This window comes from Emericellopsis atlantica (assembly GCF_019669845.1).
Source record: "Emericellopsis atlantica unplaced genomic scaffold F5Z01scaffold_1, whole genome shotgun sequence".
NCBI lineage: Eukaryota > Fungi > Ascomycota > Sordariomycetes > Hypocreales > Bionectriaceae > Emericellopsis > Emericellopsis atlantica.
The window spans coordinates 754,986-777,014 of NW_025764703.1; the positions used below are offsets into that span (position 1 = coordinate 754,986).

Below are 22,029 nucleotides of genomic sequence, written 5' to 3' on the forward strand. Positions count from 1 at the left end.
ATAGGAGGGTGGCCCGAGTGCAGGAGACCCTCTGTTGTCTCAGAACGCGCTCGTCTGCGAGATGGGCATTGAAGCCTTAAAGGTGTCTGTCAAATGGACAGCCTTGGCTACGCCAGACGCTGGCGACACTGACAATGGCCGCCACGAACCTCGGGCGTGTTGTGCGCAGACTGTTCAGTCTATCCAGCAATCGGCCACGGACACAGTCTACACGCAAACGACGCATCTAGACGCACAGATCCACGGTTCGTGCCGTCAGGATCAGGCCCGCCCTCAGCATATCCTGCAATGACGTTGATGCCTCTATCGCAGATTCTCAATCACGACCCAGGGGAGGAAAGGCGCTCTCGTCGTGGCTCAGCAGGCAGCTCAGCCCACGGGGGTCCATCGACATGCAGCAATCCCACCAGGAATGGCATGCAGCCACACATGCATGGGCTGCAGCCGGGGGAGTCATCAGCACTAGTCTAGGGAATTGGCGACTAATAGCGAGCGCCAGGCTGCAGCGAGCAAGGGAACTTGACGACGGCCGTGTTCGCCCATACACTTCCAATGCCATGTAGGCAACGCGCCCTCCCGACGCCCTTGATGGACTCGACTTACACGCAGCTCCCTGTCTCCCCCACACACTTTTATCCAGTTTCAGTAGGGGCGTGTCTCTTGCAACTGCAAGCTGGTCCTGTCCTCATCAAACACCCCTACCCTTGCCGGCAGTCCTATCAAGAAGGATACTTAACCTCGAATTCGTCCTCACATCTCGAACTTGAACCTTCATTCTTACAAAACTAACAAAACATCGTACCATACCATACTGTATACCGTACACCACACTGGACATACGTGCCACCAAGTCCTTCACGTTGGCGCCTCTTCAGATCACCATCCAAAGCGAGACCATCAACCACCACCGTCGTCGACGGAACTCAGGCTCTCATCACCGGCCTAATCCAAACACCAACCAGCAGCAGCAGACACCACCAAGGACTGCTCGTCCTGTTGTAATTCATCAGCCAGAACCCCCCATACGTGCTCCAGCAGTACCAGCTGCACAAGAACCAACACCCAGACGCCGCCACACACTCACAGACACAACCGCCGCCATGTGCGAGTCCAACCAGCACACCTGGGTCTACCCCGACGGGCGACGCAAGAAGCAGCCCCTCGAGACCGTCTACCTGTGCCCCAACGCGCACCACGGCCGTCCCTGCGCAGAGAACATCATCTACCGCCACCCAGCGCGCCCAGCACCGTCCTACAGCACCTCGGCGCCATCTCCCTCCTCCATGTCGCCATCGTCCTCGCCCGCGACCTTCCTCCTGCCCGCCCAGTTCCCACCCACACCCAACTACACACCGCGCTCGGGGACGCCCAACTACTACTCGGGCAACGACTCGGACCGCTCCTACCACAGCACCAACTCTGGCTCGGCGCCGCGGAGGACACGCTCCCACCGCACACCGCGCGTCTACATCAACGGACAGGAAGTCTACAGCTCACCGTCCCCCTCTCGCTCGAGGAATCGTTACGTCCTCGCTAGCAGCAACAACAGCCACACACCACCCCAGCCAACCTCCAGGACACCCTACAGCGCGCCCAACTCACCATCCTCACCATACGTCTTTGAGACCAACAGCCACCGCCGAACATCCTCGGCCACCCACCACAACACACAGCGCCCCGTGATCGTCCACGAGCGGCCGCACGTCGAGTTTGACATTCGCGAGCCACGGCGCATGCACACGCGCAACCCCTCCTCATCCTCAGACGAGCACTTGTCCCCCTCGTCGTCGAGACAAGCGCGCATCAGCAGGCAGCAGAGCCGGCAGGAGAGAACGGCGGACCGCATCGCGCAGGCCAATGCGCAGATTGCGAACCGGCCCGTGGTGCCGAGGGCGTCTGGACACCACGCGCCAGAGCCGCTCTCGGACGCGATGAGGCGGATGGACCTCAAGGACGAGACGAGGGAGAGGAAGAGGCAGGCGAGGAGGGAGGAGAAGGAAGCGGCGCAGCAGCAGACGGAGAGGTTGAGGGAGAGGCTGTCGCGGCGGACAACAGTGCAGTACGGGGACGAGGGATGGTATAGGTGAGGGATTCCTAATAAGGGATTGTGTTCGTGTTTGAGAACAGGAAGCGTTTTGATACCAGAGCTGGACGGGATTTGTTTACCGTGCATTTGATCTATAGACTCCGCAATACAGAAGGACTTGATCAACCTCTTTTGTCTGCCACGTAGCAAAGGCATCTATGTGACTGGCCTTGGGGGCACATGGAGATGCAGCGAAACCGGCACTGGGACAAGCCCGGCTTGTACGCACACCGTCCATGTCAAGCCACATGACTAGATGTGCGCCTTCTCTCCGCAAGTTTCTGTAAGCAAGAGTCGTGTATCTCGCCAAGAGACGCAGACCAGCCGCCACCCGGCTTCTGCCTGCACCGTATAAGTCCATCGCGTCGATGCCTGGCAAACGCGCACTTTCATGCGAGATCTCGACTGCCAGGCGCGCCCATCGCACTTTGCGCAAACAGGTGTTCATACTCTGCCCTTTACTGCGTTAACACCCAGACACTAGCCACACAGGACTGTCTGTCTGTCCTGGTCACGATGGACACTACATGCACTGATGAGACATGCGTGAGGCTACGCTGCAAGGCTGCGAGACCAAGTGACCTCTTCAAGTAAAAGTAAAAAGTGAAATTCGTGGTATCATTATTACATATGTTCATTTCGTCCTTCCCGCTCACTCATGACTGCCCCAGCACCTTGTCCAAGGCGCCGACCAGCGTGGGAATGTGCGCCTCCTCAAAGATGAGCATGGGCCTCAACCGCACCGTGCAGACACCGCACGTCCCGATATTCACGCCCAGGCTCTTCATCCCCTTGACGAGCGCGGGCGCGTCGACCGTGTCAAAGGCAATGTACGTGCCCTGCCCCTTGCCGCGCAGGTTGCGGATATGGTCCGGGTACTTGCGCGCCAGGGTCTCAAGCTCCTGGTACAAAACGTCGCCGACGCGCGCCGTCTGCTGCACGAGGTCCCGCGACAAAATCTCCTCAATGACGGCTTTGCTCATGAGCACGCGCGCTGGGTCGCCGATCCAGGTGTTGAACTGGCGGTACGCCTTGTCGGGGACGAGCATGGCGTCGCCAAAGAAGTAGCCGGCCGTCTGGGCCTTCTTAGAGAAAGTCACCATGTCCGGGGGCGAGGTGAGCTTCCAGTGCTCGTGGCCCCAGAAGGTGCCCGTGGCGCCGAAGCCGGTCTGGACCTCGTCGACGATGAAGACGACGTTGTGCTTGTGTGTAATGTCGCGCAGACCCTGGAAGAAGGCGGACGAGGCGTGGTTGTCGCCGCCCTCGGACTGGATGGGCTCGATGATGAGGGCGGCCACGGGGCACGACCACTCGGTGATGAGACGCTCAACCTCGGCGAGGCAGGCGGCCTCCTCGGCCTGGTTGGCCTCGACGTGGTCCTCGAGCGGGTACTGGAGGGCCGGGAAGGGGGCCTGGGGCCAGTCGAAGGAGGGGATGTCGAGCTTGTGCACGGCCTTGCTGCGCGTGCACGAGAGGCTGCCAAAGCCGCGGCCGTGGAAGGAGTTTTTGAAGCTGAGGACGGCCAGGTCCGGGGAGCCGGGCTTGGCGTTGCGCAGGCACGAGTTGATCTCGTCGGCGGACCACTCGACGCCCTCGCCTCGCTCGCGGCGGCGACGCAGCATGAAGGCCGCCTTGAAGGCGAGCTCGTTGGCCTCGGAGCCGGACTGGGCGGTGAAGATCTTGTCGAGGCCCTGGGGCGCGACGCGGAGCAGGCCGTCGCGCAGGATGGCGGCCCAGGTGGCGCTGGGGAAGTTGCCGAGGGCAGGGCGGTTGACGAGGGCGGAGATCATCTCGGGGCTCTTGGCGGCCTCGATGAGGGTGGCATTGTTGTAGCCGACGGGGATGGAGGCGATCTGGGAGTAGACGTCGAGGAAGCGGTTGCCGTCGACGTCGACAATGTAGTTGCCCTCGCTGCGGTCGTAGTCGACGACAAAGTGGACGGCGCGCGAGTCGAAGACGGCGTCGAGCTGCTTGGCCGCCGCCCGCGACTTGGGGCCGGGCACCTCGGTGGTGACGGCGTGCTGGAGGAGGCCGGGCATGTTGCTTTGTGCTTGCTGTGCTTGGTCCTGGAATGCGTCGGAGAGGAATACTGAGGTCCGATGTTAGAGGTGATGGGGAGGAAGAGGGAGGAGTCGGAGGACCAACCTTTCCAAGACGACGACGAAGACATGGCTTTTAATCGTGCGCGTGGGCGACGTGAACCCGGGCGAGGCGTGCCGGTCCCAGGCACGTCACTGATAAGAATTGAATTGTATGGAGAACCTAGATGCGCATTCAAGATTGGAGCTGGGGAAGCGGGTGTCGATCGGCCTCGGGAGTGTCTGCGTGGCACCGGCACGACCGGCTGTGCGGGTGGGGGCCAGTCTACTGCCGCCGTTGAAGAGACTCAATTGTCAACTTTCACATGCGGGTGCCGTTGTATTTTCCTCGACTGTTCAATTGTTCGCTGGCTTGGGTGGTAGATGGGTGAAGGCCTTGATAGGAGGAGACTGAGTGAGGCTGGACAGCCGCTGCGAATACTCCTCACCTCTCGCCATCGAGTCGAGGCCGAGCAAGATCTACACTGACAATGAATTTACAAAATCTTCTTCACTACGCCACACGCCTCGCAGTTGAGAATTGGAGACAGAATGCCCTTTGACACCGGCCCGGTGCGCCAAGACGGTCTGCCGGCCCCACTCCGGTCGCCGACGCCGGAACCGCCAGGCTCTGATTTCGCCTAGGATCGTTCCGGGACTTGCCTCTCGATAAAGTTCTTTGATAAGTAGGTGGTCAAGCTCGAATCTGATGAGCCACCCTGGATCTCTGCTCTGCTGGACGTGAACGCTGCATGTCTCGTTCCGTATGCAGTCCTTGACGCTGAACGCGCACATGACCAGCCCGCACACACCACCTACGCCATGCCAAGGTGACGGTCGAGCTGTCTACTTGTTTCCTGTTTGATCGACTCGGCAGTTTGATACTGGTGCAGACAGAGAGTGGACCATCTCGGGCGAGTTCCCATCGCTGGGCGAAGCATACCATTCATCGTGGCTGACAACACTCACCTTTAGCATGACAAGAGCATGCTATCACCAACAAGCCACTTTCCTGTGGTCGTGGTAGATGACTTCAAACAACTCTCCTGAGTCTTCCGAGCTTGGAGTGAACCAGCCCATGCAGTAGGTGCAAGGTGGAAAGGTGCACCCGCGCTGACACTTGGGTCTCCTCTCCCCCAAAAGCTTGATGTGTCCATCTCGACGCCCTCGATCAGCAATCTCGGTCAAAATCCTTATCCTCATAGGCCACTGAGTGAGACAAATCTTGCCTCGCCCGCCCGCATCGCCAGCCTCGTGATCGTGGTCGACATGCATGCACGCTGTTCCCCCGTCCCACGACCGATGCTGCCCAACACAGCCATCAGGGCACACACCTACTGTGGAGTGTGGCACGAATACCACGAGGCATGTCTCTCCGCCTTGCATTTGACTCCAAAATGGGTCTCGGGTATCGTCCTCAAAAATAAGTGGCAGTCCACAGTTGATATAAACACCAGAAGGGTATCCAACAGTATATACGGAACGAGTATATCAAAGAGAAGAGAAAAGAAGAGTGAAATAAAGACCCAGAAACGCCAATCATGCTTAGTGTGTACAACATGCCAAATCAGATGCAGATCCCACGCAGCACATCAACCCCATAGACTAGCTCGCGCCCATGTATATCTTGCAGATACAATGTCCGCCCGCGACAGTATTACGCCTCCACCTCTGCCGCCGACATGCTCCGCGGTCTCCTCGGCTTGAGCAGAGGCGGCACGTCCGCGACCAGCCCGGCGCCGATCCGCCCGCTCCGCAGGGCTATCCAGTGTTCCCGCAGTCGCTCCTCCTTCATGACGAGCTCAAAGCCAGCCAGAAAGCAAAAGCTAATCTCGAGCCGCGCCAGCTCCGCCTCGCTGACCCCGCCGACGCGGGCAATCTTGCGGTGCAGATACGGCAGATCCTCGAGGGCCTTGGTCGCGATGCGCAGCGCCGCGAGCACGAGGCGGTGCACGTTCTTGCGGGTCACGGGGATGGCGCGCTGGTCAATGGCCAGGGTGTAGATGTACAGCGACGCGGCCAGGTAGACGGCCGTGCTCATGGGACAGAACCGGTGCAGGCGCGCGAGATACTCGGTGATGCTGATCGGGGGCTCGAGCTTGCTGTAGAACTTGCGCGTGATGGCGCCGTGCTGCGCGTTGAGCACCGACTGCTCGTCCGCCGTGATGACGGCCGGGTACTCGAGGGCGGCGAAGGTGGGGAACGTCGGGGACTTGAGTCGCACGCCGTCGACCTCGACGGGGGCGGCGGCGGCGGTGGAGGTCTGCTGCATCATGGCCTGGCTCGCGGCCTGGGCGCGGCTGAGGTTGGGTGCTGCCTCTGGGTGTTGTTGTTGCTGGGCGAGGGGGCCACGATCGGGCGTCGCAGTGCGTGAGGGACTCGACCGCGCGATGCTGTCCTTCTCAGCCTGGAGGCCGGTCATCTGGGGGTCGGTGGGCGTGCGCGGCGGCGGCGTGGGGGGCACGTCGCCTGTGATGCGGACGAGGGTCTCGAGATTCGCGCTGAGGAGGTGCAGGGCGTCGATGGCGGGCAGCGTCGCGAGGTTGTACTCCTCGTGCGGGGTGAGCTGGAGCATGGCCGGCTGGGTCATGGTGGTGTCTGTGTCTGTGTTTGTCGAGGCGGCCATTGTCGGGGGAGTGTCTCTGTGACTATGGGCGAGCGAGGGATGGACGACGAGGTCCGGTCGTTGGCATCGTCGGGGGGCAGGCGGCGGGAAGCTGATAGACGCTCGCAGAGGACAGACTATATGACGCGAGGATCACGGGCTGGTCGAGCGAGAAGTGGTGATGGACGAGGCAGAGTAGACAGACACACAGACAGACAAACAGACCCTGATAGGAGTCGCGAGTCGTGGGACGAGATTGGAGTCGGGATGGCGGGGCTCGGTCGCTCCTGCTTGTTGAAGGTGATCAGTGACAAGCGAGTGAGGGGTCTAGCCAGGCAGGCAGGAAGGAAGGCAAAGCAGGCCGCAGGCAGGCAAAGTGCATATGCAGGTCGCGTGTGATGAGAGTGCAGGCCTGGATAAAGTCAAATCAAGTCCAGTCAAGTCAACCGAGCGCAGGTCCAGTGATGGTCCTGATGGATAATATTTTTATTTTTCATACGATCCCAATTGCGGAGCCGATGAGGGACGGCCAGGAAAGATCGGAGCCCAACCCAACGCACGCACAAAATGGGGCGCGTGGACCAGCTCTCCTCTCCTCTGCCTCGCCTTCGCGTCCGTCTGTGCGGGCATCGTGACATTCGCCATGCGGCTATGCACTGACTGGGCCCTCGATTTCTACAGCGGACAGAGGCCGACTCCCTCCGAGTCCCATTCGTCGGCTGGCTGGATCCTAGCCTAATTAGTCTGCTGTGCTAACCGACGACGATACTGCTTCCGGTCGCGGGAGACGCCGGTCTCGAGCTGGTGGTCACCAGGCTCTAATCTGATGTCGACTCTTCCTCTTCCGGGCGACGGCCTTCTTTGAACGCGAGTCAGGCGCCGGCTCTCAGTGAGTCCCAGAGGTGGCACGACAGATACTCCAAAGTCTTCATGTGACAGACCACGCAATCGTTGGAGGCTTTTGGAGAATGGCTGGCGTGCCAAGCTGGATCAAGAGGCACCCAAAAAGCTTGGCCGCGATAGCAACGCGCTAGCATCGATCACCGGGCGTTCTGGAACTTTTTTTGCCCTTTATTTCCACCTTGGCTAAGACAAGTCAGCATCCACAATCTTCACGACGGGCCTCCCTCGCCAACATGCTTCCTACGTACCCTACAGGCTACTGTTGCAGAGCAGCACGATATTACTGCGAGTCAACAAGACCACCCTTTCCAAATCAGGTAATTAAACTGCATTCACGCTCCGGTACTCATCAGCCTTATTATCGACTATCGAATCGTGCAGTCCACAACAGCCGCCGTCCCAGCCTTGACCTTCTCCACCGCCTCACGCAGCACGTCCTCCAGCGCCTCCGCCCTACCAACACGCAGCGCGTGTATCTTGCCATGGCTCGCCGCCTGCGCGATGCCCGCATAGTCCGGCGGCGGATCCAGCGCAATGTGCACATCCGCATTCGTCGCTCGCGACGCGGGCCCGTCCGGGTGCACCAGCAGCAGCGACCGGCGCGGCGCGTGCCACCCCTTGTTGTTGAGCACAATCGTCAGCACGGGAATGTCGTATCGCCCGGCGATCCAGTACACGCTGCTCGGCACGCTGAACATGTAAGTCCCGTCGCCTACAATCTGCACCACGAATTGGCCTTTGTTGAAGCCGCCTGCCTCGGCGTCTGTTGCGAGCTTGATGCCCAGCGTGGCGCCGCCTGACCAGCCGAGACCTGTGCCGCCGCAGTTGAGATATGTGCCCGGCAAGGAGAGCTGGAGGGCGTCGTGGATGGCTGTCGTGGTCGTGACCGCCTCGACCGCGTAGATGGTGTTCTCTGGCACCAGCGTCTTGAGCACGCGGGCTAGGTAGCCTGCGCCAAAGGTGCCGTCCTCGTGGGGGACCGAGGTCTTGTCGATGTGTGCGATTCTCTTCTCGTAGGATGCGCGACGCTGCTCTCCCGCTTCCGTCTGCGTCGGGTTGCCGAGCGCATCGACCGCTGGACCATGCTCCTGCAGCGCCCTCGTGATCTGCTGCACGGCCGTCAGGGTATCGGCGCGGTACCGTCCCTCGGCTTCAAAGTAGTACAGCTGCATGCTCGGCTTGAGGGGATCGACGTCGATCTGGAAGATCTGGGCGTCTGCGTTGGGCTTGCCCAGCGTGGGCACCCAGGGCATGTCACAGTCCAGCACGACAATCACGTCTGCCTCGGCCACAGACCCGTCCACAGCGTAGCGTAGTCCAAGCCATGCCGGGTGGTTGGCGGGAAAAGACATGTCGCTGCCACCTGCGTCGATCACCCGAAGCGCAGGTACGGCATCAGCCAGCTTGGCCAGAGCACCGGGCACCTCGTGGCGACGACCGCCATACCCAGTGATCAGAAGGGGATTCTTCGCTCCAGCCAACGCCTCTGCCACATCCGCTGCTGCATGCTCAGGTAGGCCTCCTAGTTCGACGGGCTGCCACTGGCGCTGCTTCACCTGGTACGGCTCCATCTCCTGCTCGAGCACCTCCCTCGACGCACACAGATACACTGGTCCCTGCGGCTGGCTCCTGGCGATCTGGATGCCTCTATTGATCATCTGCTTGATGTTAAGACCCGTTTTCACCTCGGCCGTGTACCGGCAGTACTGGCTGACAATGGCCTTTTGATCGGGCACGTCCTGCATCCACTGGCTCCATTCCGTGCGGGTGCCACGCAGTTCGCCCTCCTGCGTAAAGGCCGACTGGCCGCAAAAGACAAAGACGGGGGCGCGGCCCGCCGAGGCGTTGTGCATGGCCGCCCCTAGGCCCTGCGTGCCTACGTCGACGTGGATGAGCACGCACTGCGGCTTGTTGGTCACGCGCGCGTAGCCATCCGCCATTGACATGGCCACCATCTGGTCTGTCAGGAACCGTCAAGTTACTCGCTCTCATGGCTGCTAACCTCATTGGGACAAGTGATGATGCGCGGAAAGTTGGTCTTGCCCTTGCCCTGGACCATGGCCTCGAGGATCGCCGGGTGATCGGAGCCCAGGTTGACAAAGCAGTGCGTGATGCCGGCGTCCCAGATCGCCTCGAAGAAGGCTGTCGACGCAGTGTAGCGACTCTCGACTGCCGTCGTTGAGGAGGCGTGCCTGCGGACGGCAATGGGGCTTCTGGGCTCGCCATAGCGTCGTCGGCAGCGACCTGATGTGGCCATTGATGCGGGCGCAGTAGTACATGCGCTCATGGCGCGTGCGTGGCCTCGCAAGGCTGGCGCCAGACCAGCGAGTCCCAGTCGTTTGGAGAGCATCTTGGCAGGATATCTCGAGATGACGGCAGGCTGCCAACCAGTATCATTAAGATTGGAGTGAAGTGAAAAGGAAAAGTCTTGGGAGTAAAAGAAAGAGCCCCGGACGTTGACGGTTCTCATGTCATGGCGTCGGCCAATGCCGCCTCTGCCCGCACACCCGCATGCACTCCAGTCCCGTCTCCGCCTGCCGAGCCATCAAGTGAGGGGGATCGATAGACTACATTTTGTCAACCCACTGTAGCAAGTTAGACTGCTCCTCTCGTCGGGGCCCTTGGGCACTATTCATACAATACAATATGTTATAACAGGATATATGATATAATACAACAACGCAACCCTCCGAAAAACGTCTCTAGTACCCAATTATTCATATCCGCCCTTTCTTTGCTCGCTGCCGACCGCCTGTCCTCTAAGTTAGGCTCTGACCCTCGCTCTGCTGTATGTTTTCCATCCAGAGCTCCTCAAGGGCCGGGTTGGGTTCCGGATCCTGATAGCCCCGAGGAAACCTCTCCTGAAACGCGAGGGCATCGAACTCAATCTCGACCCCGTCACGGAGCCGCACACGGATCGGTTCCTCCAGGCGCAACCCCAACCCCAGAGCAAACCGCGCAAAGGTGTTGGTGGTGACTTTTTCGTACTCTGTGAGATCCAGTGCTCCCTCCCATCTCTTCAGGCCCATGGACGGCAGCGAGACGGCGACCCAGCGCAAGGGCGCCCTTCGCCTCCGGCACCACTCCACGAACTCGGCGGTTTTCTTTACGAGAATATCAATGAACATCTCGCCGTGCCTCTCTGAGAGTCCCGCTGAGTAGTCAAGCTCGAGCTCGGCGAGACGGGGGCTAGCAAACACCTCGCCACAGCTGAGCTGAGGCTGCGACGCAAGTGTGATAAAGTACGGCGACAGGGTGAGCTTCCTGAGTCGCAAGAAATGCCAGAGGGTGAAGCCTTCCATGGAGAGGTCTTTGCAATCATCGGACTCGGCGCGCAGATGGAGTTCCTCGAGGGACTTGGCCAGGTCGCGGTTGGAATGGACCCCGAGACCGGCCAGGTTGCCCGAGAACGGCGACCGGCCGTCTTGAACGAACAGCTTGAGGACCTTGATGTTCGTGCACTGGCGGAGGAAATTCCCGACCCTGGCGTCGAAGCCTGCAACGGTAATGACCTGCAGTTCAAGCTCTCGCACGCTGAGTGGACCTGATTTCCGCTGCTGTCGTTGGGGAAGTAGGGGGGACCGGAGGTCAGCCAAGGAACGAAAGCCGTACGTGCGTGTTTGTGCGCAAGTCATTATCGAGAGAACTTACCGCCATCTTTATCTCAGGCCGGGGAGGCACGGCGAGCATCAAGGCAACAACTTGAAATCCCCTGACGACGAGCTTGTCAAGGTTCCTCATGTACATAGTGTCCTCATCCAGATGCGCAGGCAGCGCTGACAGCGACGCGGTAGACTGCTTTATGGTGGCGTACGTATTCCCATAGATTCCAATGCCTCCCTCGAGCGTCAGCTTGGTCACTGGCCAGTGCTGGATATACTGCAGGCCACATGTCATCCAAAGCTAGTCGCCGCGACACTCATCGACAAAGTGCCCGATCATGTCCACATGCGTTACAGACCGGAGCATTCGAGTCATAGCTTCAATGTCTTCCGGGTTCATGTACGTTACAGAGTCCAGCTTTTCGTTCTCAGTGACGGGAAGCTTGTGAGGGCTCTCGCGCACCATCATATTTGAGGCGAAGTAGAAGATGACTCTCTTGACCGCGTGGCATCGGCCAGGTCGGCCGTTCAGGGCTTTGAGGATCGTGGAGGGGTTGCGCTCTGACCAGTTGCTTGGGTTCTCTGCCCCGAGACGCATGCGAGCGGTGTCCAGTGCATAGCCGAGCGACAAGGTGCTCCACGCGATGGTGTCTCCCACGTCGCGGAAACGCTGACAGGTCAGGAGAAGCGGAAGCGACGCCCTGTGCCGCCTCCATTCGGCCTCAATCACCTCGGTCTGGTGGCGGTAGAAGGTGAGGTCGGGCTCGAGGGTCATTCTCAAGATGGTGTGCAAGACCTCGTGGGGGAGTCTGAGAATGTCACATTGAGGCGAGACGCCGTCCATCCATGGCGCTGATTGTTGGTCGGGAGACATGCTTCAAGCTCGATATGATGATGGCAAAGCGTCGACCTTGAGCATCGTGAGGACTAATTAAGGGTTCAGAACTTCAGTAGTCTGGAGACATGGACCCTATTTTGATAACATGACAAGGGTCCCCACTCCCCAGGGGTCCAGGGGCCCTAAGTGCCGACGGTCGACCCCGGGGGCCCGGTATAACCCAAGATGTCCTGTCCACACTAAACAAAAGCGAATGTTGGCGTGGCAACGGCTAATTACAATGAGATTAAAAACACAGGGACCGCAATTACCAAAAACGAGACCATCACCCATTCTCCTGGCCGCAGCTGGCCCATGGCAGCATCCTCGGCAATGTTCTACCCTGCCGGCTCGATGCTCTGAGGGTTGCGAAAGACATTATTCGGATCCCACTTTGCCTTGATCTCACGCAGTCTCGTGAGATGCTCTCCCCAGTAGAATTCGTTCGCCTCCTCCCGGGTGAGCGTGGGGTCGATGTAGCCGGCATATGTCGAGTTGGCGTTCGGGGCGCCCTCTTGTATCCTCTCCTGCAGTCCGTCCACAAAGCCACGCGTGGCACTTGTGATCCAGGGGAAGCCGACGACGTAGGATTGGTACATGATGACTTTGTCGCGGTGGGGATAGGAGTTTCCTTCGATAAAGTCGCCCATGGCGCCACCTTCCGAGTTCCACATGATCGTCCAGGCAAGGGTGCCTTTCTCTGCATCCTCAATATACTTGAAGATGTCGCCTATTGCACTGTTGTTCAATAGATCGCTCTCTCTAAAGGCAAGCGAGCGGCTGGTAAAGGCCGTTGGTAGATGCGCAATCTGTAGACCGCTGAGCTCGGCCTGATGTGCCAGCGAGCCCATCCAGCCAACGAGCTTGAAGTTCAGATCACCACCGGCAGGCAGCCTGCCGGCTATACCCGTCTCCTTGTATTCGTCTGCAGTGCCATAGAACGTCCCCGTCACGAGAGCGCCCAAAGGATGGACTATGAACAAGGTAGAGAAGCGGCGATCGAGGTTCAGGTCGCCCGCAAGGGCTTGCCAGTCTTCGAAGACGTTTGCCATCTCTTCCGGGGATCCAAAGCTGATACTGTAGGTATATTCGACAACCTTGCCGGGCTCAGGGTGTGTGTGGACCTTGAACTCGGTGACGATGCCGAAGCTGCCACCGGCGCCTTTGATTCCGAAGAAGAGATCTGCGTTCTCGGTGTAGCTTGCTCGTACGATCTCGCCGTCAGCAGTGACCACTTCTACCTCTTCGACATGATCCAGAGCGCTTCCCCACATGCGCGACATGGGACCAAGCCCACCCTGTGCACGTCAGCAGTAGAATTTGAAGTGCATCATAAAGAACTCACGATGGTCGCATGTCCTCCGATCCCAACGCTCGGACAAGTGCCATGCGCCATTGCACGCCCGCCATTCTCGTGAAGATGCTTGTCTAGCTCACCAAATCGGAATCCGGATCCGAAGCTTGCCTCCCAGGTATCCTCGTTCATCTTGAAGTCTTGCAAGTTGACCAAATCCACCATGACGGCTCCATCTTCGCCGCCCGTGCCAAAGTTGCTAGAAGTAAACATTAGCAACGGTCACGCCTCGTCCAAGAGGCAACCCACGCATAGGAATGGCCTCCGGACTTTGCCTGCACAGCTCTGTCGTGGTTACCCGCGGACTTGACGGCTCCAGCTACATCCTCAGCATTGTCGGGGCGGATGACGGCGGCAGGTACTACGGGGAGATCGAGGTTGTAGGGCTTGACCCAGTCTGACTGATAGAACCAGGTGGTCGGAAACGCGACGCAGTCGCTGCGGCCGTTACAGACGGCCTTGAGGCAATCGGCGAGAGACATTTGATGTTTGCGTAGGGAAAAGAGCCAAGAATGAGTTGTAGGATATGTTCGTGTTTGGGGAAAGGAATAGAAATCGGGGAAAGGTCCTATTTCTCAGGCTTCCGGACGCATGAAGCATCCAGGAGCAACCAGGAGCAGTCGCCACCGGATGGTACCTGCCAATGGATAGGTATCAAACCTCTCACTTTTTGCAAGCACCAGACTGACCTGAGCAGTCCAAATTCATGTTTGACAGTGCCAATCGCTTAGTGATATGCCATGGCCGTTCTACAGCTTGGCAATGACAGCCTTGTGCAATCAAGCTGTTTCGGCACCGAACACAGCGGCTGCTAGCACCAAGTTGCCAGATTCCTAAAGGATCGCCTTCTTTTGCGCACTTTGAAGGAAAGGCTCGTGCAGCTCGCCTGGCGGATGGAATCGACACCAATGGACTGCCGAAGAATCTGAAAGAGATTCCTCCCGCAGGTAAGGTACACATGTGTGCCTTCAGGGTGGCTTCTCAGGTCCCTGGACTTCTCGAGCGAGCGCATCGACAACATCTGGCGAGCGGGTATCTCGGTAGACCAAGCTTAACGAGGTGCGAAAAGTGCAGCGCATATCTGGCCGCATCGTTTTCTGTAACGTGCATTGTCCCTTCGTTCATCAAGTCTTCGCCAGTCGCGCCCATGGACGACAGAAACGGTGCTAGGGGACACACCGCGCATTGTGGTCTCCTGGATTTCTGTCCCAAGGACGAGATAGGAGATTGTCACGTTCTCGCGCTTCACACGCAGAATTCTGGACGCAGCTGATCGAGTTCAGGGTGCACTTGCTCTGGTCTTCGAGGCAGGGAACAAACGACTCAACGAACGCCAGCACGTTGCGTCCAGTAACTATCAGGCTGCAGTTGCGCGAGCCACTCGATAATGAGAGAACCGAAGAATTGGGTTACATTGCGTGGGATGAGGAGGGTTCAATCCGTTGACGCCATAGCGCAGCCTTCCGCGCCTGGACCAGCCCGCTCGCGTGGCTTGCCGTGGACTGGAATTAGCCGCCCCTAGCAAGATCGACGTCGAATACTAAGGGTCTTTGGCGGCACCTGTTTTTCAAAATCATCTCGAGATCCAGTATCTGCGATGAGCAAGTGACAATGCAACTGGTGCCAGCCTAGCCAGGCCAGGCCAAGCCTTGAGCGTGGAGCCGAGAATGAGATGGAGCAAAGCAGCGCGCGACGTCATCGATACCTCACAAAGCCGCGCGATCTTGATCATGGCGACATCACGGCAGAGTCGGACATTTGACGCGTCCTCTCCCTCAATCTTCATCTTTTTCATTTCTCGGAATCAGACAGTCACCAGACATTAGACACAACACGATTCCAAGATGCCTGGCGAAGTAGTAGACCAGCCCAACCCCCCGGCTCTGCCCAGTCACCTCCCAGACAGCACCCTAGAGCTGGCTGTCAAGGTCGACAAGACACTTCTCAGCAAGGAGGATGCTCAGTCACTCAAGGACTTTCAACGCGCCGCGTGCTACATTGCTGGGTGTAAGTACGACAACAACTCTCCATGCTAGCCACATCTAACATGACCACAGCCATGATCTTCCTCCGCGATAATGTGCTCATAGAACAAGACCTCCAACTTGAGCATGTCAAGCCAAGACTCCTTGGTCACTGGGGTACCTGTCCTGGCCTCATTCTCGTTTGGTCGCATCTCAACCTCCTCATCAGAGATCACGGTATGGACATGATCTTCGTCATTGGACCAGGCCACGGTGCTCCCGCTGCTCTGGCTTCCCTCTGGCTCGAGGGATCCTTGGAGCGATTCTACCCCAACAAGTATACTGTCAATAAGGACGGCTTGAAGAATCTCATCACAGGGTTCTCCGTGCCCGGAGGCTTCCCTAGTCACATCAACTCCGAAACGCCTGGATCCATCCACGAGGGTGGTGAGCTGGGCTATGCCTTGGCCGTGTCTTTCGGTGCCGTCATGGACAACCCCGACCTCATCGTGACGTGCGTCGTTGGAGATGGCGAGGCCGAGAGCGGCCCCACAGCAACAGCGTGGCACGCCATCAAGTACATTGACCCTGCCGAGTCTGGTGCCGTGTTGCCCATTCTGCACGTGAACGGCTTCAAGATCAGCGAACGCACCATATTTGGCTGCATGGACGACAAGGAGATCGTGTCTCTCTTCTCAGGGTATGGCTACCAGGTCTGCATCGTTGAAGATCTCGAGAACATTGATGGGGAGCTACACGGCGCCATGGAGTGGGCCGTTGCTGAGATCAAGAAGATCCAGACTACTGCGCGCTCGGGCAAACCCATTGTCAAGCCCCGATGGCCCATGATTGTCATGCGCACACCCAAGGGCTGGTCTGGCCCCAAGAAGATTGACGGCGAGTTCATTGAGGGATCGTTCAATTCTCACCAGATTCCCGTACCCTCAGCCAACAAAGACGAGAAGCACCTGAAGCTGCTCCAAGAGTGGTTGCAGAGCTACGATGCCGGTAGTCTTCTCAAGGACAGCAAACCTATTGACAGCATTCTTTCTATCCTTCCCAAGAACAGCTCCAAGAGGCTTGGTCAGCTCAAGATGACCTACGATCCACATAAGGCTTTGGACCTGCCTGACTGGAGGCCCCTGGCAGTCGAGAGGGCCCAGAAGACCAGCAGTATGAAGGAGACAGGCAAGTTCCTCGATCAAGTCGCCCAGGCCAACCCAAAGAGCTTCCGTGTCTTCTCCCCCGACGAACTCGAGAGCAACAAGCTGAGCGCCATCCTGGACCACAGCGGCCGCAACTTCCAGTGGGACCAATATTCCCGCGCCCAGGGCGGCCGTGTCATTGAGATCCTGTCGGAACATTGCTGCCAGGGATTCATGCAGGGCTACACGCTGACCGGCCGCACCGCCCTCTTCCCCAGCTACGAGGCCTTCCTGGGCATCGTCCACACCATGATGGTGCAGTACTCCAAGTTCAACAAGATGGCGCACGAGACCGAGTGGCACGGCGACATTAGCTCCATCAACTATGTCGAGACCAGCACATGGGCGCGACAGGAGCACAATGGCTTTTCCCACCAGAACCCCTCGTTCATCGGAGCCGTGCTCAACCTCAAGGCCGAGGCCGCCCGCGTCTATCTGCCCCCTGACGCCAACTGCTTCCTCAGCACCATCCACCACTGCCTCAAATCCAAGAACTACGTCAACCTCATGATCGGCTCCAAGCAGCCCACCGCCGTCTACCTCTCGGAGAAGGATGCCGCGGAGCACTGCAAGCGGGGCGCTTCCGTCTGGAAATTTGCCTCTTCCGAGGAAGAGGGCCAGGAGCCTGACGTGGTCCTCGTGGGCATTGGTGTCGAGGTGACATTCGAGGTGATTGCCGCCGTACAGGTCCTCGAGAAGCTTCTCCCCAGTCTCCGCGTGCGTGTGGTCAACGTCACGGATCTGATGGTCCTCGCCGCCGAGTCCCGCCACCCGCACGCCTTGCAGCGCGCGAATTTCATCGACATGTTCACGGACGACCGCCCTGTGCTCTTCAACTACCACGGATACGCCGCGGAGCTGCAGGGTCTGATCTTTGGACGCCACAGGCCGGAACGCATGTCGGTCGAGGGCTACAAGGAAGAGGGCAGCACAACGACGCCCTTTGACATGATGATGCTGAACAAGGTCAGTCGGTATGACCTGGCCGCCAGGGCTCTGCGTGCCGCGGCTGGCAGGGACGACAAGGTCAAGAGCAAGCTCGACGAGCTGGTGCGGAAGATTGATGAGGAGGTGGCCGAGATCAGGGAGTATATCACGGCCAATGGCAAAGGTAAGCTGGCCTACCGAAACGTGGTGATCAAGACTGACAGCTACAGATCCCGACGACATTTACGACATGCCTAATATTTGAGTAAGGAGCGACCAAATGAGGTAACTATAGCCAGAGTGCACTTAAAGCCAAGATAGCATAGTGAGGCAAGAGATGAAATCAGGGCTTTGTGTTACTACCTACCTATCGTTAGTAAGGTGCCAAGTAGTAAGTATGGGTTTCTTGCCCTTTGTCTCGTCCACCTTGCCCATCGAGCCGACCAATTTCCCCTGGTTTAGGTGGCATCAGCATCGTCGCGCCCTTTTCACACCTCTCCCACGCTGGTTTGACTCTCTTGGTTTCAGCGTCGACATATGCCCCCCGATCTATAAGCATTTGTATAATTGCTTCATCGCCCCCTGAATAAGCAGCTTTTAGGGGACATCCGTAGGGTCCGCCGCGCATGTTGACATCAGCACCTCGCTTGAGAAGGAGCTGTACGAGGTCGAGGTCCACCTCAAAACAGGCAAATTGCAGGGCAGAGCCGCCGTCATGGTTGACATCAGCACCATAGTCCAGGAGAAGTTGAACAATCCCTTGCTGGCCTACTTCGCAAGCATCTTCCAAGGGGGGGCCCGCAAATGCTCCGGGGGCGTTGACATCTGCACCTTTTTCGAGGAAGAGTTCAACAATCGCTGTATAGCCCCTTTCGCAAGCAGCATGCAAGGCAAAGCCCGCCGATCCTCCGGGGGGGCTGACTTGAGCACCATGCTTCAGAAGAAGTTGAATAATCGCTTGATCGCCCCTTGTGCAAGAAGCTTCCAAGGCGGTGTCTGCATGTTCTCCGAAGACGTTGGGATCCGCACCTCGGTCGAGGAGAAGTCGTACACCCGCCTCGTGACCCGCGGAGCAAGCTCTCTGCAGCGGACTGCACTTGCCTGAGCTGACATCACGACCACCAACGGGACCTCCCACCGGCCCACCCAACTCGTTGATGTTTGCTCCCGCATCAAGAAGTGCTCCCATCACTCCAAGCCACCCTTTATTGGCCGCGAAGCACAGCGGAGACGTTGCACCGAATCGACTCCAATACAAAGGTTGGTCAGAGTCCGAGTCCTCACGCAGCAGCTTCAAGATCAATCCTGTGATCACCCCGTCGCCGTCACCCGCTAGCGAAGCGTGAAAATCCCAAGACGCCGACGCGTACCATGTAAAAGGGCGAAGGCGCATAATATCCTCCTCCTGTTCTCCGAGTGGGAGGTCCAGCAGGTATGTGATGCATACTAACGCCATAAGGTGGTGCGCGTTTGGCACACAAAAGTGTCGGGCAAGGCTTTCCCTGAGGCGACCAGAGACCAGCCATTCTTTGACGGAATAATGCGAAAGTAGAAGTACTCTTCCACCTTCTTCGTCGCTTCCGTCACAGCCCTCGTGGTGAGACATGTCCCTCACTACCATCACTAGGCTCGAGCAGTACAAAAGAATCTCGTCTGGCACCGGGAGCCTATTATTCTCATCGAAACACGGCTTCTCAGTGGGACAGACGGCAATTGCATCGACAAGGTCTTCGATTGTCAGGGGGCGCTCAGCGTAAGTGAGGAATTGCAAGATGCGCAATGCCTTGGCCAGGCGATTTAGAGGTATCGAATCGATGATGCGGGTGTAGGTTTCATCCAAAGAAGGGGGGAGCGATTGCAGCGCAGCTTCAAGCTCCTGGTAATCGCAGCACCCTTCCAGCATTGCGAGCTGGCAAGTGACCCAGCGAAACCTGTACAGGCTTGTCAGTCGAAGTTACACTGCGTACTCCTTGTGGTTCATGGGGCCACATACATCCCGTCGGCTTTGTCTCGGAGTGCGGTCACAATGCCTTCCTGGACAAGTGGCCTCTTGCGCCAGCGACTTAGCTCTTCACCGTGATATACCTTGTCATAAATGAACGCGTATATGTCTGGGTCGATGAGTCCGGCCTCGAGGACCACAATTGCCCTCGATGAAGCCCAGGCTCGGATGGAAGATTCAATCTCGTGCTCTGGGCGGCTGGTTGTGATGAGTTGCAGGCGCGGATTCTTCCCGCATATGTCTTTTAGCCATGCTAGCACCTTGTTTCTCGTGGTGCACTCATCGAGCGCATCTATCACCACGCTCAAATGCTCCGCTGCGCCTACCATGGCACTGAAAGTCGAGATCATCTGGGCAACGCCAGGCTGTGATTCTTTGACGGAAGTGAGGAGTTTGTCGAGCGGCTCACGGGTACCGGGCGATATGCAGTAAAGTTGGTACAGTAGCGAGCGTAGCATGTCTTCCAAGGATTGCTTTGCGTTGTCGCTGAAGTCGAAGAAGAAATACAGCAGGAATTTCTTTTCTTCGAGGAGGCTCTGGATAACTGTCGAGCTGATGACTGTTTTGCCACAACCAGCCATTCCATTAAGCCAAAGAAAAGCATGAGAAGACAGGTTTGTTCGCCAATTTCGGTATGCTTCGCTGTCGAGAAGCCACTGCCCCGTTCCGGGGAAGCGAAAGGACAGAGCACGATTGTAGTTTGTGGAGGGATCACACGGGGACAGCCACTGGCGGATTTTGTCTAGTTTCGTGTTTTCGATTATGACATTGGTCGAATCTCGGACCTCTTGAACTGACTTTTGAACTTGTACCCGTCAGCCTTTGTCTTCCCCTGAATAGAAGTGTCCAAGACGTCATGCAGTTCGGCGCCATCTCATTCTGACAGAGTCGCAGTACTCACGGTCATGCAAGACTCTCCTCTCATCATCGACTCGCTGCGGTTTGATCTTTCCAAGTAGCTCCTTCGCATATGCTGCAGCTGTCATTGCTGCGTAACCTTGCCAGATTTTGTTCTTGTGAGAATCTGAATAGTCACATATCCCTCGGATGACCAGGCACTTGAAAGATGGCATCAGCCCAGCTGCCTCCATCTCGAAGCAGAGGACATTTCTTTCCCCGGCTAGTGCGTCACGTATCTTGGTTTAGAGGTCAGAGTCTTGTACTTGCGACGCGATGCGGGAACAAACCTTGGCGTCTTTCATCAGCGAATTGCCGGACGCGATGAGGCCATAGTGAATGTGGGTGCCCTTTTCGTGATCAAGCCTGTCCGGCCTCGTGGTGATCACATCCGACCCATTGCCACATCCGGTCATGCAAGATTCGAGCGCCTTCCGGTCCGTGTGGACGACGTCGCTGCGGTACAGAAGATCTGACCCGGGGTCCGGCTTCTGGCACTGCTTCCTCGCGCGAGGATGGGCGGCAAGTATATTTGTAATCGTGTCATCGATGCTGTGGCCATGTATGGAATGTTCAATATCAAGAGTCTGCACAGCAGATAACAAAAGTGTGGGCGGTTGATCAAGATGCCCCGTCATTTTGAATTGCTTTCCCTGGATCGTCTTCCCAAAGTCGTATTGCAGCACAGCGCCGTCGGCACCATCAGGGATGCTCACCACAACATCACCAAGTCGAATGTCGTGTGTGCTCGTGGGAGCACCGCCGCCGATGCCGACCATGAGCCCGAATCGTATGTTGGGGAAAGTGCAGAGCATGTCCTTGGCGACATTTGCTGCGCTCACAGTGCCGTATGCGCCCTTTGGTAAACAAGCTATGGCGATTTTATGGTCTCCCATACGACCAAGCGTGTACACATTGTCATCGTTCGGGTTTTGAGTTTTCAGAGGTGTATACTCTTCATCGAGGAACAATCGTGCAGCCAGATATTCGGGCTTGATCGCACAGATCCATCCGACACTGTAGTCGTTCGGGGATGTCATTGAAGCGACAGAGGTACTTGTAGAAGGCTTGGACAGGGTTCGGTAGTTGGCTGGGATGTAGTTAATTAATTGTGCAGAAGGAACTAGATGTGCAGCAGGATACTGTATTTATACCTACCTGTGAGGCAGACATCTTCAGATTCCCTGTTTTGCCTCCCTAAGTGAACAGCAATGTGCATCTTTCGTGGCATTCCTCCATTCGTATCTGGTCCTTTTCCATAAGCGCCGCTGCCCAAATGCAATCTTTAGACACGAGTCTGGCGGCAGCACGCGCCTTGCAATGGTGCGCATGTGGGACGGTTGGTCTTCTGAACTGGCCGCATCTCTTCAATCGGCTGCCCTAGCGTGAAACGGACACGGTTGCTCAGGATTGAGTGTGGTGAATCTCTGGGAGGAAGAAGACGACGACAGAATGGCATGTGAGAAGAAGGCTGATGATGAGGATGCCCCATCGAAAGGATCACACCTTACGTTGGATCTTGGCCAGTA

General features: G+C 57.6%; 8 protein-coding genes across 8 annotated transcripts; 2 read left to right on the forward strand and 6 right to left on the reverse strand.

Annotated features, from left to right (window-relative positions):
• Positions 1–1,100: 1,100 nt before the first annotated feature.
• Positions 1,101–2,087, forward strand: F5Z01DRAFT_632116 (uncharacterized protein; the record flags this gene model as incomplete). The annotated part of the gene is made up of 1 exon (XM_046261838.1): positions 1,101–2,087. The coding sequence occupies one exon, from the start codon at positions 1,101–1,103 to the stop codon at positions 2,085–2,087; it is 987 nt and encodes a 328-aa protein (XP_046122959.1).
• A 590-nt stretch (positions 2,088–2,677) lies between these two features.
• F5Z01DRAFT_642084 (aminotransferase class-III) lies at positions 2,678–4,254 on the reverse strand. Its single transcript, XM_046262619.1, has one exon. The coding sequence runs from the start codon at positions 4,123–4,125 to the stop codon at positions 2,743–2,745; it is 1,383 nt and encodes a 460-aa protein (XP_046122960.1). The 5' UTR covers positions 4,126–4,254; the 3' UTR covers positions 2,678–2,742.
• A 1,317-nt stretch (positions 4,255–5,571) lies between these two features.
• F5Z01DRAFT_20045 (cyclin-domain-containing protein) lies at positions 5,572–6,979 on the reverse strand. Its single transcript, XM_046258084.1, has one exon. It carries the CDS (start codon positions 6,788–6,790, stop codon positions 5,822–5,824), a length of 969 nt encoding a protein of 322 aa, XP_046122961.1. The 5' UTR covers positions 6,791–6,979; the 3' UTR covers positions 5,572–5,821.
• Positions 6,980–8,037: 1,058 nt separating this feature from the next.
• Positions 8,038–9,929, reverse strand: F5Z01DRAFT_614761 (thiamine pyrophosphate enzyme, N-terminal TPP binding domain-containing protein; the record flags this gene model as incomplete). The annotated part of the gene is made up of 2 exons (XM_046260832.1): positions 8,038–9,627; positions 9,675–9,929. 2 exons carry the CDS (start codon positions 9,927–9,929, stop codon positions 8,038–8,040), a joined length of 1,845 nt encoding a protein of 614 aa, XP_046122962.1.
• A 502-nt stretch (positions 9,930–10,431) lies between these two features.
• F5Z01DRAFT_669772 (uncharacterized protein) lies at positions 10,432–12,148 on the reverse strand (the record flags this gene model as incomplete). The annotated part of the gene is made up of 3 exons (XM_046264470.1): positions 10,432–11,229; positions 11,324–11,551; positions 11,630–12,148. 3 exons carry the CDS (start codon positions 12,146–12,148, stop codon positions 10,432–10,434), a joined length of 1,545 nt encoding a protein of 514 aa, XP_046122963.1.
• Positions 12,030–14,125, reverse strand: F5Z01DRAFT_19639 (FAD binding domain-containing protein). The gene is made up of 3 exons (XM_046258050.1): positions 13,755–14,125; positions 13,497–13,704; positions 12,030–13,449 (listed from the first exon to the last, which is right to left on the reverse strand). The coding sequence occupies exons 1-3, from the start codon at positions 13,985–13,987 to the stop codon at positions 12,490–12,492; spliced, it is 1,401 nt and encodes a 466-aa protein (XP_046122964.1). The 5' UTR covers positions 13,988–14,125; the 3' UTR covers positions 12,030–12,489.
• A 1,224-nt stretch (positions 14,126–15,349) lies between these two features.
• F5Z01DRAFT_632123 (XFP N-terminal domain-containing protein) lies at positions 15,350–17,859 on the forward strand (the record flags this gene model as incomplete). Its single annotated transcript, XM_046261839.1, has 2 exons — positions 15,350–15,512; positions 15,563–17,859. 2 exons carry the CDS (start codon positions 15,350–15,352, stop codon positions 17,857–17,859), a joined length of 2,460 nt encoding a protein of 819 aa, XP_046122965.1.
• Positions 17,860–17,974: 115 nt separating this feature from the next.
• On the reverse strand, positions 17,975–21,540 carry F5Z01DRAFT_678895 (uncharacterized protein; the record flags this gene model as incomplete). Its single annotated transcript, XM_046265479.1, has 6 exons — positions 17,975–18,364; positions 18,455–18,707; positions 18,804–19,532; positions 19,595–20,408; positions 20,505–20,739; positions 20,791–21,540. 6 exons carry the CDS (start codon positions 21,538–21,540, stop codon positions 17,975–17,977), a joined length of 3,171 nt encoding a protein of 1,056 aa, XP_046122966.1.
• Between the last annotated feature and the right edge of the window lie 489 nt (positions 21,541–22,029).

What these genes read in the sequence shown, in the direction of transcription:
- F5Z01DRAFT_642084 (XM_046262619.1), bottom strand. Translation starts at nt 4,125, where the DNA reads ATGCCCGGCCTCCTCCAGCACGCCGTCACCACCGAGGTGCCCGGCCCC.
- F5Z01DRAFT_20045 (XM_046258084.1), bottom strand. Translation starts at nt 6,790, where the DNA reads ATGGCCGCCTCGACAAACACAGACACAGACACCACCATGACCCAGCCG.
- F5Z01DRAFT_19639 (XM_046258050.1), bottom strand. Translation starts at nt 13,987, where the DNA reads ATGTCTCTCGCCGATTGCCTCAAGGCCGTCTGTAACGGCCGCAGCGAC. An exon ending in TCCGGAGGCCATTCCTATGC is followed by an intron (nt 13,705 to 13,754) that starts GTGGGTTGCCTC and finishes GTTTACTTCTAG; the next exon opens with CAACTTTGGCACGGGCGGCG. An exon ending in TCGGAGGACATGCGACCATC is followed by an intron (nt 13,450 to 13,496) that starts GTGAGTTCTTTA and finishes TGACGTGCACAG; the next exon opens with GGTGGGCTTGGTCCCATGTC.